Below are 18,485 nucleotides of genomic sequence, written 5' to 3' on the forward strand. Positions count from 1 at the left end.
AAATAATCATAGTTAAGTCTATTATCTGTAAATCTTGGATCACCTCCTCCCTCTCATGTTTTCCAGGCTGAAAAGAGTCACAGGGAGCACAGGTTCTTCCCCACTTAACTCCCTCTCTCCATGTACCTGCTTCTCTAGTTATAATTATTGCTCACTGACTTGATATATGTATTGGCATGACTGTCTTCCTAGCTAGATCATGAGCTTCTCCAAGACGCACTGTAAAAAGCGAGGTATAAGTCAGTCAAGGAAGCCCATATAAATATACACCTGTGTTTGCCTCGCCATAGACCGTCCCTGGATAGATACAGAAGATACTGCTAACAGCCGACTGGGGAAGGGATGGGGTAGGAGAGGCTTTGCACCGGAAACCCTTTGATACTCTCCCTTTGTACGGTTTTGCATGGAAAAGAGCAGATATAATTCAAGAAGCAATCCGAATGCCCATTTCTCAGGGTTGGAGCGCCCCTAACTGGGTGACCGCCTGAGCCCTTCGCTTTCACCCTGCAGCCGCCCAGCCGCGGGCCCCGGAGCAGACCCGGCACCACTCACCCTTCGCGGGCGCAGACGGAGCGCGGACGGCCGGGGGAGCCCCGTAGCGGGAAGCTCCGCAGCTGGAGGCCCCGCAGCCGCTGCGCGCCCGGGCGGAACATGGCGAGGGCGAGGCCGAGGCCAAGGGCGAGGGCGCCGGCACCTGCTCGCAGGGGCAGCAGAGCGGGGGTGGGTGGGGAGCGGGGGTAGGAAGGGTGGGGATGGAGACCCTCCCCCGGGCGAGGGGCGGGCTCCTAGCTCTCTCTGCGCGCTCCCCGCCACTTGGCGCCCGCACAGCCGCGGCGAGATGGCACCGGCTGGAAGTCCCCGCGCCAAGAAGGTGAGTTTCGGGAAGGTACAGAGTCCTCCCGGCTGCCGGGCTCCACCTCAGCCCCTAGCCGAGGTCTGCGGCCCGGGCGAGGCACCTTGTCGGCTCTGAGCCTCGGTGTACCCGATCGCGGGTCGCGGGGACGACAGTACCTCCGGGTGTCAGGATGAGATCACAGTCTTGGGTAACATTTATGGACTCGGTGCCCGACACAGCCCGACTGCTTTACGCAAATTAAATTATCTTCTCTACATATACCCCCATTTTACAGGTGAGGAAACTGAGGCTCAGAGTCAGAGGACTGGCTCAGAGTCATTCGCCTAGTTCAGGTGGAGCACTGATTGGAAGTTCAGCCCTCGGACTTAGGCCGCGGCACATTTTCAGTCCTCAGCCCATTTGCATCCACAGCTCTTTGACTCAGTGGTCCCAGCGCTCACTCCCTTCAGGATTTGGAAAGGGTCATGGCCTTCAGCTCCCCACCCCCAAGCCTTGGACTGGCCTGAAACCGGTCCGGCAGGAACACACCCAAACCCAGCGGCAGGAGCAGGAGCGGGGTAGGGTGCCAGGGGCTGGGGAGGGGGGGAGCGGGGGTTCCACCATCGCATCCGCCGCCCCAGGCTCCAGACTCCCCTTTCTGGATGGAATCTGGGGGCCAGCTGTTGCTTTGTCCCCCGCATTTCTATGCATGGTGGGGTGAAGGGGTGACAAAGCTAAATTAGGAAGGGAATGAACTTGAATGCAGGAAATCTCCAAACTCCTCAAACAACCCACCTGAGCCCCTGTAATTCAGGAAATGGTGTGGTGAAGGAAGGGGTGATATAGACGTGGAAATGTGCACCGCTGTTTATTTATACTAAAAAGTTAGAAGCATCCAATATGCCCTGCAATAGTCAGCTCCGTAAATAAAGTTCATCCACTTAAATTATGTGGCAGCCCGTTGAAAAGCAAACTATGGGAACAGGCAAAGTGTTTTGGCCATGTTAATTTACAAAAGGAGGTATCTCAAAGGCTGACCCCAATTATATAAAAATGAACTTATGCAGGATACAAAGGAGGATGAAATTACGACAAAGTGTAGGTCAGGCAAAGCTTCACTCTGGCCGCAATGGAAGATAGTTTAGAGAGGGCTGGAGTGAAGCAGAGACCATTTCAATAGTCCAGGGGCAGTGAGGATGGGGGTACCTATGTGAGATGTGTTACACAGATGCACTCGGTGTAACCCTGTGACAGACTGGATGTGCAAGGTCGGAGACTGACCCATAATACCCAAACTGTATGCCCCGGTTTTCCCCTTTAGCATTGTTTGACAGGTAATATTAAATTTGATTCTTAACATAGTTAACTCCACTGAAATGTCTTAGCTGGTCAACGATGAGGTTTTAGACAGTTTTTGGTGATATCTCTGATTCTCTCCCCTGCATTCCTCTGCAGCATTTATTTATTGCACTGTGCTGTGCTCATCTTTTGATCTAATGGCCTTCCCCAAGGTCGCCAGACTTGGAGCTTCTTGAGGGCGGGGACCATGTCTTAATCCTGCATTTATAGTATCCCTCTTGCCTAGAACCGAACCTGGCGTTCGGAAAGGTCTCGAGGAAAGTTGAAAGTTTAAGAAAGGAGCAAATTTCATACTGTGGAGGGAGGTGAGCATCACAGAATATGTTCACACTGCTTCCACATTCAGCTAAAACTCATCTTTAATGTAAAGTATGGAAAAACAACCAGAGTCAGGAGATCCCTCTGTCAAAACAGTGTTTGTGGCTAACCACAGCTGACACAGCTGGGCTCCATTCCACATCCCTCCACAGGAAAATGGAGATGGGGGGAGCGGGGCTGGAACTTAGCCTGGGTGCAACCCTGGCTCATGTACCTTCCTGGGCTGCAGGTGTGAATGATTCAAAGGGGTGACTGAAGGCTTTTCTCCCCATTCACACACCGCTTTGGGTCCCCCTTTAGGCAGGGCTATGGTGAATAGCTGGTATTTTCAATAGAAAGTTGTATCTTCAACTATTACAGTCTATATAAAAGGGTCAGGGATCTCCATGGGGGTGTTTGCAATTTTTGTAAATTACAGGAAAACTCTCTCAGGAAAAAAATGATCCTCGACCAAAGACCTGAAGGAAGTGAAGGGCAGGCCATGCAGACATCTGGGGAAGTACTTTAGACAATGGAAACCATGGCCTCGGGGCCCTGGATACAACCTAGTATTCGGGTTATGGGTGGGTTGACTGGAAAGGGAAAGAGACAAGGTTAATTTAGAAGATCTGAAGTCTGCCTTTTTTTTTTTTTTTTTTTTTTTTTTTGCTTTTTAGGGCCGCACCTGTGGCATATGGAGGTCCCTGGGCTAGGGGTCCCATCAGAGCTATAGCTGCCAGCCTACACCACAGCCACAGCAACATCAGATCCAAGCTGCATCTGCAACCTATACCACAGCTCACAGCAACACCGGATCCTTAACCCACTGAGTGAGGCCAGGGATGGAACCCGCAACCTCATGGTTCCTAGTCGGATTTGTTTCCTCCAAGCCACAACAGGAACTCCTGAAAGTCAAAAAACTCCTGCCTTTTTACTTACTTAGCTCTATAATCTTGGGCAAGTCACTTAGCCCCTCTGAACATCAGTTTCCTCATTTATAAAATGTGAAATAAAAACTGTCTGCCCTGCCTAACTCCCAGCGTTGTTAAGAGTACCAAATGATAACATGCCTGGGAACATGCTAGAAAATGTAAGGCATAATTATGTAACAGTGTGTCCAGTAAGATTATGTCCAGTGGTTCATGCAAAAAAGAGGTTCATTTGTCCCAGCTAACAAGAGGTCTAGCACCAAGATGCCAGCATAACAAGATGTCAGGAAGACACCTGACAGTTTTCAGTCCACTGCTCCCGCCTTAGCGAATGGCTTTCAAACGGAATGGCTGCAAGATGATGGCTCTACCTCCAGGGCTGAAGTTGACATTCTAGACTATAAGGAGAAAAAGTGACAAGATGGGAGGGAAGGGGTATCTATATCAGGAAAGCAAAACCTTTCTAGAAATCTTCAGCTGACTTTCACCTGTGTCCCAATGGCCACCATCTTGTCACATGGCCACCCTAGCAGCAAAGTAGCCCTGAAATTTTTTTTAAGTTGGGGACATTGTCTCCCCAAACCAAACATATTAGCAAAGAAGAGGAAGAAAAATGCACATTAGTTAGGCAACTAGCAGTGTCTGCCACAAATATATTGAAAAAATAATAATAACTTTTGTGGAATCAGCACTTTCATGACAATTTGACTCAGGTTCAATTGTGTTGGAGAAAAAATAGTCACAGCACTTTGCACAAAACAAGTGTCCAAGAAATAGAGTATATGCCAGCTTTCTGAAATACTCAGAGGCACTGATGGTTTTAACAGAGCTAGAACTGGAGGAGCATTGTACCAACTTTCCTAAAATTAGAGACTGCTTTTAGGAGGGGAGAAAAAGTGGTCTTAGGTGGTTTTTCTTTCTGTCTTTTTTTTTTTTTTTTTTTTTTGCTATTGTTGCCTTTTTGCCTTTTCTAGGGCTGCTCCCGCGGCATATGGAGGTTCCCAGGCTAGGGGTCGAATCAGAGCTGTAGCCACTGGTCTACGCCAGAGCCACAGCAACTCAGGATCCAAGCCATGTCTGCCACCCACACTACAGCTCAGGGCAACACCGGATCCTTAACCCACTGAGCAAGGCCAGGGATAGAACCCTCGACCTCATGGTTCCTAGTCGGATTCGTTAACCATTGTGCCATGACAGGAACTCCCTCTTTCTCTTCTTTAGGGCATTTTGGAGCGTTTGGATGCTGGGGAGGTTGTGGTTGGAGATGGCGGCTTTCTCCTAACTCTGGAGAAGAGGGGCTACGTGAAGGCAGGGCTCTGGACACCAGAGGCCGTGGTAGAGCATCCAAATGCAGGTTGGTACCAGCAGTGCTTATGGCTTCTCTGGGTGACACTTGGCTTAATTCTGACTGAGAGAAGATAAATAATAGTGTTTTTCGAAGGACGGTTCCATTTACCAAAATTGCCAAGAAATGGAGACAGTTACATAAATGAACTGAATCAAATAGAAGAAAATGGTCTTGCTCTTTCCTTCCCCCCCCGACACACATCTTCATATATAGGCAGTGCTAAAATATACATCCTAATATTTGTTTTGTGAATATTTGCATTGAGTATATTCAAGAGTCTTCTTAACACAGTAAAACTATTACTGCTTCAGCTTCATCCCTCTGGCTAATTTGCACACAATATTAAAACAGTGCATGTGTTAGGGATAATGAATGGTAACCACCAGCTTAACAGAGTGTAGACTGGAGAGAGCCAGGTTCTGGTGGGAGAAGGGGAGGGGCAAAGAAATAAACACACTTGTACCTCATCCTCCTGGCTGGGAAAAAAAAAAAAGAGTTGGAGATAGAAACTATGATAGGATGGTTGGTAACATCAAATTGGGGCTTTAATTCTAGTTTTTGCTCTTTTTTGGTATGTGTATTTGCTCTACTAAATTAATGTGGGAAATAAAGCCAAAGAAGAAATGGGTGAAACAGGATACAAGCTGGGAATAGAGCTTTTGATTCACTCTGATCCCATTTGTATATGTACAGTGTATCAAACTTGGGGTCATGTTTTGGTTCTTCTACGAATGAGCTGAGTTATCTTGGACAAGTCATTTGACCCCTAAGGATCAGTTTCTTCATCTGTCATGTGGGGACATAACATGGCCTATTTGTGAAGACTTGTGAGTTAACCCACATGAAATGCCCGGTATATCATAAATACCCCCATGATAGGACAAAGTTTTGTCTTTCTGGTGTTAGCAGGAAGATTTCATCTGGCCCAAAAAGAACTCATTCTTAATTTTTTTTTTTTTTTTTTTTTGTCTTTTTAGGGCCGTACCCACGACCTATGGAAGTTACCAGGTTAGAGGTCGAATTGGAGCTGCAGCAGCTGGCCTAGGCCACAGCTACAGCAACTCGGGATCTGAGCTGCCTCTGTGACCTACACCACAGCTCATGGCAATGCCGGATCCTTGACCCACTGAGCGAGGCCAGGAATCAAACCCGCATCCTCATGGATACTAGTCAGATTCGTTTCTGCTGAGCCACAACAGAAACACCCTCGTTCTTAATTTTAGATCATTTTTGCTCAACGAGGAAGAAAGTATTGCAATAGCGAAGACAAAGACAGGTGGTGGGAGATAGAGAGAGAGAGGAAGGAATTTCTGATGGGCAAGGAAAGCTCCCTGACTGCTGCTTGCTGTTGAATCTATTCGATGGGGGCACCACCCATTCACATTCTGCCCACTGTGAGAACTCCCCCATTTTACTTTGAGGGCTCCCCTGTGCTGACTGTAAATAGACCAGCTACATCCTTCATGACATCAGCAAATGAATATGCCCTCTCTACACCAAGAGACCAAGGGACAACTGGCCAACTGGGCCTTCCTGTCTGCATGTGACTGACAGCACCAGGCCCATCGGCAGGTCAATACGAGGCTACTCCAAACAGCCCTGGTTGGGTATGGGCTCCACCTCATCCTGCCCCTGAATTCGGCTGACCAATTCTTTCTAAGTCCAAAGTTTGAAACTGTGTATGATTGAAAGAGATGTGAGTGGGTGAGCTGCTGCTGAAATGCATAGCTTCTGTCATTTTGTAATTTCAATGAAAAAAACAACAACCAACTCCTTTGTAGTTCGTCAGCTTCACATGGAATTCTTGAGAGCGGGATCGAATGTCATGCAGACTTTCACCTTTTCTGCCAATGAGGACAATATGGAAAGTCAGGTAAACTCTAATGCGGTGAGTGGGGGTGAGGGGGTGAGCGATCATCTATAATAAATGCACACATACACACACACACACACACACACACACACACTCACTCACTCACATAATAAAAACAACCTCTTGATGGGATTCCATGGAACTGACCTGATGGGTTCCAACACTTTTTTACTAACTCCTCCATAGAAAATATCTATCACATAATTAATCATGATGTAAACATATATGTCCTAAATAAATGAACTTTTGCTTCTTCTTTATCTAGGGGAGGGGATAGGACTGGGAGAAAACAGGCCATTGGAAGGCCATGGCCATCCTCTGGGCTGTGTTTTTGTAGAGAAAGAACACTTTATGGATGTTCCTCTCATTTCGCAGTCTTCCTTTCTGACTTGTCCATCGGGAGACAGGGTGGGCCCGGAGAACACCACACTGGCCTAGGGATGAAGAGAATTGGGTTTGATACCCAACTTTGCCACCTATTGACTGTGTGGCTTTGTACAAGACACTTACCTGCATGGCGCACTGGTGTTCTCTGCAAAGTGGAGATAACCTATGCTTACAAGCATAGGGTTGTTGAGAAACGTGGATCAGGTTGAAGGATGCAGCAGTATCATGAGATATTCTGCAAATGTAAAGTATTGATACTTATAAACATCAAGGCCCGTTTATTCATTCAACCAACCAATGTTTATTGAGTGCCTGTTATAGTCCATTCTCTGTGATAGATACAAATATGATGCAAAGGCAGAGACCCTATTCTGAAGTGTCTCCAGGTTAAGTGTGGGGGGCAAAGGAGCATTTACTGAAATCCAGTGCTGTGAGCCAAGTACACTAATAGAAATATAAGTCACTAGGAAGACAGCAGTGGGTTCCCAATTCTGCTGGTGTTTTCGAATCTGATTTCAAACCAGTGACTTGTACCCATGCAAACGGCTCATTGCCTCCTTTGATATCTGTTATGCTTCACCTTTAAAATGCCAGGCTCACCATCTCAACTCTTGCTCTCTAACCTCAGTGGGAAGCTGTCAACGCTGCTGCCTGTGACCTCGCCCAAGAAGTGGCCGGCAAAGGTGATGCTTTGGTAGCAGGGGGGCTCTGCCAGACTTCGTTATACAAACACCACAAGGATGAAGATAGAATTAAAAAACTTTTTCGACTACAGCTCGAAGTATTTGTCAGGAAAAACGTGGACTTCTTGATTGCAGAGGTAAGCAATATAGGGAAAGGGGTCACTCTGTTTTGCTATAACTGCACAGTTTTCAACTTTCATGAGGGTACAGCACTGCCTTATGCTCTCATTTCCTCCATGGAGCTGGTCGAAGCTTTATTTAAATGCACCCAGGGAGTTCCCTAATGGCTAAGTGGGTTAAAGACCTGGCATCATCACTGCAGCGGCTCTGGTTACTGCTGTGGTCCATGTTCCATCCTGGGACTTCCTGTATGCCGCAGGTGCAGTCAAAAAATGAAAATGAAAATAAAAATAAATGCGCGATAGCCAAGGCCAACATCCTCTCACTTGTATGCTAGATTCTCTTGAAGCGAAAGAACAAAGCCAGGAGAGGCCTAACTGTAGCCTTGGGGTTTCTTCTGGGGGACTGAAGCAGCTGACTGTCTGGGACCCTACAATGTGGGGTGAGATGAAGGAGACAGTGACTCAGAGAGCTCCTTCTCCTGTGGGAAGCATAGGGCTGGGAGGAGCTGTAGGCAGAGATAGAGGCTGTACCCCAGCAAAGCCTCATGGGGAGGTGGCTGCTCAGGCTCAACCAGGCCCCACCAGTAACACTCAGTGCCAGGAAGGCGTTTCCTTGACCTCCTCCATCCATGCCTTGCTCAACCCATCTCTCTGCTTTCACTAAAGCTATGACATGTGGTATTTTAAAGTGAGAATCGATGAGAATGGTCACTGACTGGATATGAAGGCCCAGAATATTCTCTTTCCTCCCATCCCTAAAATTTAAAAAGCTTTCATTCCCTATTTCCCATTACGATTGCTACCATCTGGAGTCAAGGCCTCACCCCAGGTCATTACCCTCCAACAAGGACATAGCCTGTCAACTGTTAGTTCTCCAACCACTCTACTAAACCTATTGAAAGTCTTGCTCCATCCACCTTCCCAAGGCTTAGGGCAACCCAAGCCTGTCTACCCCATCTGGAAAAAAATCATCTACAGACTCATGCACAACCTCTGCCCCATATGTGCTCCAGATGGATGAGAAGACAAGTGTTTTTTTGTTTGTTCTTTGGTTTTTTTTTTTTTTTTTCAGGGCCGCACCTGCGGCATATGAAAGTTTCCTGACTAGGGATCTAATCGGAGTGACAGCTGCAGCAACGCAGGATCTGAGCTGCATCTGCAACCTACGCCACAGCTTAGGGCAACACTGGCTCCTTGACCCACTGAGTGAGGCCAGAGATTGAGCCCTCATCCTCACAGAGACAACATTGGGTCCTTAACCTGCTGAGCCACAGTGGAAACTCACAAGTTTGTTTTTAAAGAACCTCTATTTTGACTTTCTCTGCCCTTCCTCACACACTGCTTCTACAGAATCCATTTGTAAGTCAAGAGAGAAAAAAGCAGGGAGATTTCTGCTGGCTTTTCTCCACTCAAATTAAGTTCACCTTTTCAATTGTTGCATAAGGGGGTTCCTGGGAAACACCACTGAAAATGATCTGGGTTTACCAGACAAGGGGTCCTATCTACCAGTGGCAAAGACACTCAGTAGCTACTCTTCCTGTCTCTGTGCCTAAATGTTCTCATCTCCGAAAATAATCATATTTCCCTTCCTACTTAAGGAGCACTTCTGGATATCTAACTAGGAGTGAATATAAGAGTACCTAGAAATGTAAAGTATGAAAAACTATTTGTTATTCTGTAGAGATTACCCCAGTTTCTTAAAAAAAAAAAAAAAAGAGTCTAAAATTTATTAGAAAAACTTTTGTTCCTTCAGAATTATGGTTTTAAATCAAGTACTTTAAAACCCTTTTTATTATGATATCTGAATGAAAATCTATACATTACTGTTAAAGGAGTGAAAATATTTACTCAGAAAGGTATTCTTTGGTCAGTCTGATACAGACACCTTTCTTAACAAGTTTTATCACATGTATTTGGTAATTTTTATAGCTGTTTTTGCAACATTTGCAATCTACCACTTAAACTCTGCTTTATCTTTGGGCCAATTGAAAGCAATGAAATTTCTCTTAGTATTTTGAATATGCTGAGGAAGCTGTGTGGGCTGTGGAAGTCTTAAAAGAATCTGGAAAACCCGTGGCAGCCACCATGTGCATAGGCCCAGAGGGAGACATGCATGGCGTGACCCCTGGCGAATGCGCTGTGAAGCTGGTGAAGGCAGGTAATTCGGACCCACAATGTGATAAGCAGTTATTGTTGATGAAATTTAACTAATGTTTTTAATATTGGGAGACCAGTTTGGAAATAAAAGCATTAACTGGAATTGATCTCTTTACCTGCAGAACTTGGAAGGCAGAGGGGAGCTAATCTCCAAGGTACCTTCCAACAATTAAAAAAGAAAAGATCTATATGTCTGTTTTGTGCCAGTACCATACTGTTTTGATGACTGCAGTTTGCAGTATAGTCTGAAGTCAGGGAGCTGATTCCTCCAGCTCCATTCTTCTTTCTCAAGTGTTTTTTCTTTTTTTTTCTTTTTTCTTTTTTTTGTTGTTGCTATTTTGGCTATTCAGTCTTTTGTACTTCACCATTCAAAATTTAAAACTTTTGGATCTAGATCTGTGACAAATACCATTGGTATTTTGATAGGGATTGCACTGAATCTATAGATTACCTTAAGCAGTATGGTCATTTCAGCAATATTGATTCTTCCAATCCAAGAACATGGTATATCATTTCATCTATTTATGTCACTTTCTGTGTCTTTCATCAGCATCTTATAGTTTCTGGAGGTCTCTTGCCTCCTGAAGTAGTTTTATTCCTAGGTATTTTATTGTTTTTTATGTGCTGGTAAGTGGGATGGCTTTCTTAATTTCTCTTTCTGATATTTCATTGTAGTGTGTCGAAATTAAGTCAGACAGAGAAAGACAAATATATGATATCATATATGGAATCTAAAAAATACTGTAAATGAACTCATTTACAAAGCAGAAAGAGATTCACAGACATAGAAAACAAATGTATGGTTACCAAAGGGGAGTCAGGGGTCAGGGATAAATTAGGAGTTTGGGATTAACGGATACACACTACATGTAAAATAAATAACCAACAAGGACCTACTGCATAGCATGGAGCATTGTACTCAATCCCTTATAATAACTTATAATGGAAAAAAGTCTGAAAATGAATATGTATACATATATAACTGAATGTGTTGGTACATCTATAAATTAACACAACATTGTAAATCAACTCTTCTTCGATTAAAAAAAAAGTAAATAAATTATAAAACAAGTAAATAAATGTATTTCTCTGCCTAGGGGCTTCAATCATTGGGGTGAACTGCCGATTTGGGCCCTGGACCAGTCTGAAGACAATGAGGCTAATGAAGGAAGGCCTGCAGGCTGCAGGCCTGAAAGCACATTTGATGGTGCAGTCCCTGGTGTTCCACATGCCCGACTGCGGCAAAGGAGGGTTTGTGGATCTCCCGGAATATCCCTTTGGTAAGCTCAGGTGCCTATTAGAGTCACTGTGATTTCTTGTTGTGACAAAATGGAAACGGCTGTAATGAACAACTACAGTACAGACCTACGATATGAGCCCGCTTAAGACAAAGACATTGAATATTAACCAAAAATGAGCTATCTGGAGTTCCCATCATAGCTCAGTGATAAGGAACCCAACTAATATCCAGGAGGACATGAGTTCGATCCCTGGCCTCACTCAGTGGGTTAAGGATCTGGCATTGCCCTGAGCTGTGGTGTAGGTTGCAGCCATGGCTTCGACCCAGCATTGCAGTGGCTGTGGTGTAAGCCGGCAGCTACAGCTCCAATTTGACCCCTCGCCTGGGAAGCTCAGTATACCTGGGTGTGGTCCTAAAAAGACCAAAAAAAAAAAAAAAATGCACTGTCTGAACTCATATTCTAAAATTTATATTTTTTTCTTTGAAAAATAAAATACCCCTCAGAGCACTGATTGTTTGAAAATAAAGATGGTAACAGAAGTGCCATAACTATTGTATTACAGCACTGGAGCCCAGAGTTGCAACCAGATGGGACATTCAAAAATATGCCAGAGAAGCCTACAACCTGGGGATCAGGTACATAGGAGGGTGCTGTGGATTTGAGCCCTACCACATCAGGGCCATTGCAGAGGAGCTGGCCCCAGAAAGGGGATTTTTGCCTCCAGCTTCAGAGAAACATGGCAGCTGGGGAAGTGGTCTCAATATGCACACCAAGCCCTGGATTAGAGCCAGGTAGGAGTTTTTAAAGAATATTACTATTTTCCTCTAAGCTCATTTTACTTACTGTTAACATTGTACGTGCACACGGTAACAAAAATTTTAAAGTAAAGAAGAATAAAATGAAAATTTAAAGTCACCATTCCTGACACCAGCCTCACTCCTGGGGGAGCTGGTTTGTCATTTATGTTTCCAAGTCTTGTTCTTCCATTTTTTGTTTTATCAATTTTAAGTGGCAATGGCCCTTCATGAAAGTGGAAGAATTTAAATCGTATGGGGAGGGAGTGGGATGGACTGGGAATTCCGGGTTAATAGATGCAAACTATTGCCTTTGGGATGGATAAGCAGTGAGATGCTGCTGTATAGCCCTGGGAACTCTGTCTAGTCCTTATGATGGAGCAGGATGGAGGAGAATGTGAGAAAAAGAGTGTATATATGTATGTGTGACTGGGTCGCCTTGCTGTACAGTAGAAAACTGACAGAACCCTGTAAACCAGCTGTAATGGAAAACAATAAAAATCATTTTAAATCAATCAATCAATCAATCATATAATCTCTTCCCTCTCCCTGTTCTCCTTTTCCCAATTTTGATGTATGACACTTTTGCTTGTCCTCTTGGTTATCTTTGTAAGTTGGAATTTCATATTTAACTACCTTTTTTTTTTTAATAATGACCACACCTGCAGCATACGGAAGTTCTTGGGCCAGGGATCGAATCTGAGCCGCACCTGTGACCTACTCTACAGCTGTGGCAACACTGGATCCTTAACCCACTATACCACAGTGGGAACTCCCTTAACCTACCTATTTTTTCATCCATCCATACGAGGCAGTATCTCTTGATTCCATTCTCTATAAAATAAGAATTGACTTCCTCTGTTGCCCTCGGGTTTTCCTCCCTCATCTCCCTCTTGGCTTCTTTAAGGTGTACTATTACTTCTGCCTCATCACGGTTTAAAACCAAACACAGTGTAAGCACAGTAAAAGCAAACACAATGTCAATGTAGTAATTAAAAGTTTAATTTCATGTGAAATCAAAACTTGGAACATGTTTCAAACTTAAAACCTCCTTTTTTTTTTTTTTTTTTTTTTTTTTTTTTGTCTTTTGTCCTTTTAGGGCCACACCAGTGCCATATGGAGGTTCCCAGGCTAGGGGTCGAATCAAAGCTGTAGCCACCGGCCTACACCACAGCCACAGCAACGTGGGATCCAAGCCGCGTCTGGGACCTTCACCACAGCTCATGGCAATGCTGGATTCTTAACCCACTGAGCGAGGCCAGGGATTGAACCCTCAACTTCCTGGTTTCTAGTCCGATTCATTTCCGCTGCACCACAACGGGAACTCCTAAAACCTCTTTCCAGCAGAGTTCAACATGGAGGAAACCAGGGAAGCTGGGTCTGATCCTTCTCTTTCTCTGTCTTAAGCTTCCACCCCTTCCCCTTCCTGCATTGCTAATCATGGTTTCTGACCTCTCTAGATTCAAATAGAGAGGAGAGAGGATGGGAGAGGGAGTGAAGTGCTATTGCCTGACTGAGGAAAAAACCCATTCTCTGGGCCTGGTGGATCCTCACGATTGTGTTTACTGTTCCTCCGGCTTCCACTGGGAGCTTCTGTCTGCGTTTCCTTTGCCACAGGCATTGCATTGTGTTTTCCTCTGCTCTTCCGTCAGCTCCTGACTTTCTCAGCAGGTCACTGCAAATACATCTCACTTTGGAGTTTCTTTTTCTTTCCTGGTATTTCTCTTGAGCCTGAGTTTATATAACCCCAGGCTGGCTGTCTCTGTCTCCTGTATTAGGCTGAAAACTGGCTAGAAGATCAGTTTTTTATTTGTCTGGTGGGTTGGTTGGTTTTTGCTTTTTTGTTTTTTGGCTTCTTAGGGCCACACCTGTGACATATGGAGGTTCCCAGCCTAGGGGTCCCATCAGAGCTGTAGCTGCTGGCCTGCACCACAGCAACAGCAATGCCAGATCTGAGTCTTGTCTCGACCTACACCCCAGCTCACGACAATGCTGGATCCTTAACCCACTGAGCGAGGCCAGGAATCAAACCTCCATCCTCCTGGGTGCTGGTCAGGTTCACTTCCACTGTGCCACAATGGGAAATCCCCTATTTTACAAATCTTGAACCACGTGCAGGAGTATGTTCCAAGCATCAAGGTCAAATTGATTTTATCCTCTTATGTTCTATCCAGAGTCCAAATACGGGCCATATTTTAATTTTCTTCATAGTCGGACTGTGACTTTCTTTGTACAACATTTGGTTTTTTAGGTATTTCTAATCAGTTTTCTTGTTTATTGTTGAAAGAAGAATAACAGGCTCTTACCTTCTCTAAGGTCTTCCAATATCTAAACTATACTATTTGTTACAATCAAGCACTTTATTGTTGAAGCCATTTTTCTGGGGCCCCTTGAATTACTATTCGTTTCAAACCGTTCTCTCTGCTTCTCATGTGTTAAACACTGCCATCCCTATTCCATCTTTTAGAAACCAGTCATAATCTCTGCTGTCTCCTCTCATTAGTACAGTTACAGCTTTAATCCATTTTGTACTTCTTCTTTCATTTTAACAGGATTTAAAACGTCTTCATTTTTGAACTGGGACAACTTTCCTAATGTAAATTTATTTAGACTGTAAAAGTAGGTGAGGGAGTTCCTGTTGGGGCTCAGTGGTAATGAACCCGACTAGTATCCATGAGAATGGGGGTTCGATCCCCGGCCTTGCTCAGTGGGTCAAGGATCCAGCGTTGCCGTGAGCAGTGGTGTAGGTCACAGATGCGGCTCAGATTGGGCGTTGCTGTGGCTGTGGTGTAGGCCAGCAGCTGCAGCTCTGATTTGCAGCTCTGCAGCTCTAGCCCAAGAATTTCCCTGTGCCACGGGTGCGGCCTTAAAAGAAAAAAGACAAAAACAAACAAACAAACAGAAAAAGGATGTGAGAAATCGTTTAGCCAAACACTTCTTCTGGGAGATATGGATATTTATCAGAGAAGGTGGTCTCTACTGGCCTTATGCCAATAGAAAAAAAAAGTGCTAAATATAATTAAGAGGTGAGGAAAACATAATTTGGTGACGACTAATACAGCTCAAATAAATGGGAAATGGTTTATTTTAATAAGCGTTGTCTAGGGATCCCTGATATTCATTAGTAATCAATAATGAAACATTATTCTGTAGAATAAATCTAGACATTCCTTGCTCCCTAAACTCCCAAAGATGCTGGTGTTTGCAAAAATGTGTGATGACACAGAAACTGTAGACACTCCAGATTTCTGACAATTTTATCATCTAACAATATGGGTTTGTTTCATATTCATTGTTTCATAAGTAAAGTAGGGCAAAGTGTGAAAATTATATATTTAACCCAATCTGTGACCAGGGAACCTTTGTGTTCTTCTTTCTTTGTCTAAAAGCAAGGCCTGAATGTTGACAAAGTAATTTGTATTGTTTTCAGGTACTGCTTACAAAATTATACTTTGTCTCATTATGTTAGCAACCAGCTTCCTATGCTTGAAATTATGTTAAAATATTGAGGAAGTATTGTTATGTTTCCCTGCTAGAAACTTCAGAATGAATATAATTCACAAAAAGTATGTAAAATTCCAACACAATGTCTTTTTCTGAAAGGTGGTATGAAACATAGTGATTGATCATTGCTGAGGATAGTAATATGAGAAAGATTCCTGGCATTAATGGATATGGGCATAACTTTCCTGTCTGTGTATTGAAAATGAAATTCCTTAGCCTGATCATCCACAAACCTATGTGTATTTACCAAATATATATAGACTATATTTGACTTATAATTAATTAACTGTATATATTTTTTGAAACCTAGGGCTAGAAGGGAATACTGGGAGAACCTGCTGCCGGCTTCGGGCAGACCTTTCTGTCCTTCACTGTCAAAGCCAGATGTCTAAGCAGTCGTCAAAGAAAACACTGTAATAACAGAAAGGAAAGAAATCCCCCTCGAGCCTCATCTGGAACCCTTCCTCACCTCTGTCCTCAGCCCACCCTGACGTCTCCAGCTACTGAACAGCTAATGTGCTGCCAACTCAACACAGGATGCGAACTGCGCTCCTGCTGTGGTTAAGCACCAAGCAGGATGCTGGGGGGAGATGCGAAGATGGTAAGAAAGACCCCTGTCCTCCAGGTACCGACGGTCCAGTCATGTCGCTGGACATGCTGTGGACGGGCAGCAGGAAGAGTGAAACTTGTCTTTTAGAGTGAATCTGAGATTTTAAACTAACCAGATGTCACTGAGCACTGAACCCAGTGATGAATGCGGGTACATGAGATGAATAGAGCAGCAATCTAAACTAAAATTAAAGCAATGAGTCCTTTCTTAAATGATGTGTATAGTTATTCCAAAGACAGCGCCAAAGGAAGAGAGGCAAAAAAATGTTTTGAGCAATGGCAAGATTACTGAAATAATCATATAAAGTTCCAAATCCATTGCTTTCAAAGTTTAGTTACTTTAAAGTGTTAGGTCCTAGAACTTTTAAAACATGTCTCTGTAATCACAAATAGCTAGATTATAAACTGCTAAGGACAAGGACTGTGTGATATGCTTCTTAGGTTTGTCCTCCAAGTATTTAACATTGTGCCAGGTATACAAATAGATGCTCAATGAAATTCTTATTGTTGATTGTTCAAAATAAGTAAAAATAAACAGTTTCAGAAGACCTTTTTAAAAGTCAGAGTTCAAATCTATCTTGGTCTAATATTCTCTTGACTTATATTTAAGCTATTTGCTATGTATGGATTTCTCTCTGTATTTTCCAAACTATGTATCAATTTGCAACAACTAATGAAAATAAAAATAATTTACCCTTTATAGTGTTTGAATATTTGAAATTTTATGGACCATTCTTTGAAATAGTAATAACAACAACAATTTATTACTTAATATGTTTCAGGCCCTTGCTTCTCTCTCTCCTCCTCTCTCACTATTATATATATATGCCAACCTAGATTTATGAAACACAGGTTTCATTTTGGATACAATAAGCCCAGTGCTTGGAATAGAATGATGATAAGATGGAAGTTAATAAAACTTTCAAAAGATAAATAGGTAACCAATAAAGTCTTTAAAAATAATTTTGCTACATTGAAAGATTCAAAGTTATATATTAATTGGATCACATTTTATATAATAATAAAAAAATATTGGGGAAAAGTATTTCAAACCATGTTTTCTAACTCCAAGAAAGTATATTCAACACCCCCACTTGTATTACCTTGATCTGGCAATATTAGACAATACATTTAGACAATTAAAAATAATGGAAAAGTGAAGATAAAATTATATTTTATGCAGATAAAAGGGTTATATAGCTAGAAATCTCAAGAAGATCATCTACAAACAACCAGTAAAGTCACTGGTTAAATTTTTTACATACAAAAGTCATTGCTTTTCTGTATATGCTTGACAACTATTTGGAAAGTATAGTGGAAGTTAAAAAGATCTGTTTTATGCTTTGAGCAAAATGATTAAACATCTAGAATAATATAAACAGGAAATGCATAAGAGCTGTTAAAGGAAATTTGGGGATGCAAAATAAGACAAATCTCTACCCGTGTTCATAAAGAGAGAGACAATATTTTAAGATGCAAAGTTGTTCTAAATTGATTAATTAATGGAATATAATCTCAGGGTGGATCTTCAGTATCGAGGGGAAATAGACATGCAAATTCTCAAGTGCACATTGAGGAGATATTATTGACATTACGGGAAAATTAGAAAAAAAAAAAGAGATAGAGAAGAAGGTGTGGCATTGCCAGATAGTCATTATAAATAACATTAATTAAAGCCACTGGATACCTGCATTAAAAGAAAGAAAGATCGGATATATGTATAAATGTTGATGTACGATAAAGGGAGTAGTATTTCAGGTCAGTAAGGAAAATCTGGATTGTTTAATAATGTTGGACTTTTGATCAATCACCTAGGAAGAAAAAGTTAAATCTCTTAGAACAAGTTCAAAGTTGATTGGATTTTTAAACATAAGTCTATACAAGAAAAGCCATAGAAGAAAAAAAAATAAATTTCACTGTATAAAAGAATTTAAATGTGTGCACAAAACCCCAAAAACTCTAAACAAAGGTAAAGTAAAAAAATAACATATGACGAGGGTTAGTAACCACTGTCCCAGTAAGGGGATCTTGAGCTGCCCCCTGTCCTTCCACCTATGCAGATGCTGTGAGTGGGGGCTCATCTCCATGACTGACATTCAGAACTCGGCTCCACCCCCATTTTCTTGGGCTTACAGGTGTTAGGAGGAGATGTACGCAGCTAGGGACCAAAGGCTTGGGGTCAGTACCAGCGTCCTCACCCTTGCTTGCCAGTCACTCTTCCACTGTGGGATACGATGCTGTGAGTCAGGTGCCCCAGGAAGCACAGTGCACTTGGTAGAGATGAAGTGAGGTGCCACGTAGTGAGCCTGCAGGCACTGACAGAGTTCAAGCAGCTTCTGAGCACTGA

General features: G+C 43.1%; 2 protein-coding genes across 3 annotated transcripts in view; one reads left to right on the forward strand and one right to left on the reverse strand.

Moving 5' to 3' along the window:
* The window catches only part of DMGDH (dimethylglycine dehydrogenase), a 75,363-nt gene extending 73,983 nt beyond the window's left edge, over positions 1-1,380 (reverse strand). The window contains exon 1 of one of the 2 annotated variants that reach the window (XM_021084481.1): positions 553-1,380. In XM_021084481.1, the coding sequence (XP_020940140.1) occupies positions 553-653 (101 nt within the window). In that variant the 5' untranslated portion in view covers positions 654-1,380. The remainder of the gene's footprint in view (positions 1-552) is intronic. The other variant, XM_021084480.1, reaches the window with a different exon arrangement.
* On the forward strand, positions 822-16,814 carry BHMT2 (betaine--homocysteine S-methyltransferase 2). Its single transcript, NM_001204771.1, is given in 8 exon segments — positions 822-871; positions 4,642-4,774; positions 6,550-6,641; positions 7,657-7,848; positions 9,844-9,991; positions 11,088-11,270; positions 11,794-12,022; positions 15,840-16,814. Coding segments are annotated over 8 exon segments (1,092 nt in total). The 5' UTR covers positions 822-838; the 3' UTR covers positions 15,922-16,814.

The sequence above is a fragment of the Sus scrofa genome, chromosome 2, assembly GCF_000003025.6.
Source record: "Sus scrofa isolate TJ Tabasco breed Duroc chromosome 2, Sscrofa11.1, whole genome shotgun sequence".
Taxonomy (NCBI): Eukaryota; Metazoa; Chordata; class Mammalia; order Artiodactyla; family Suidae; genus Sus; species Sus scrofa.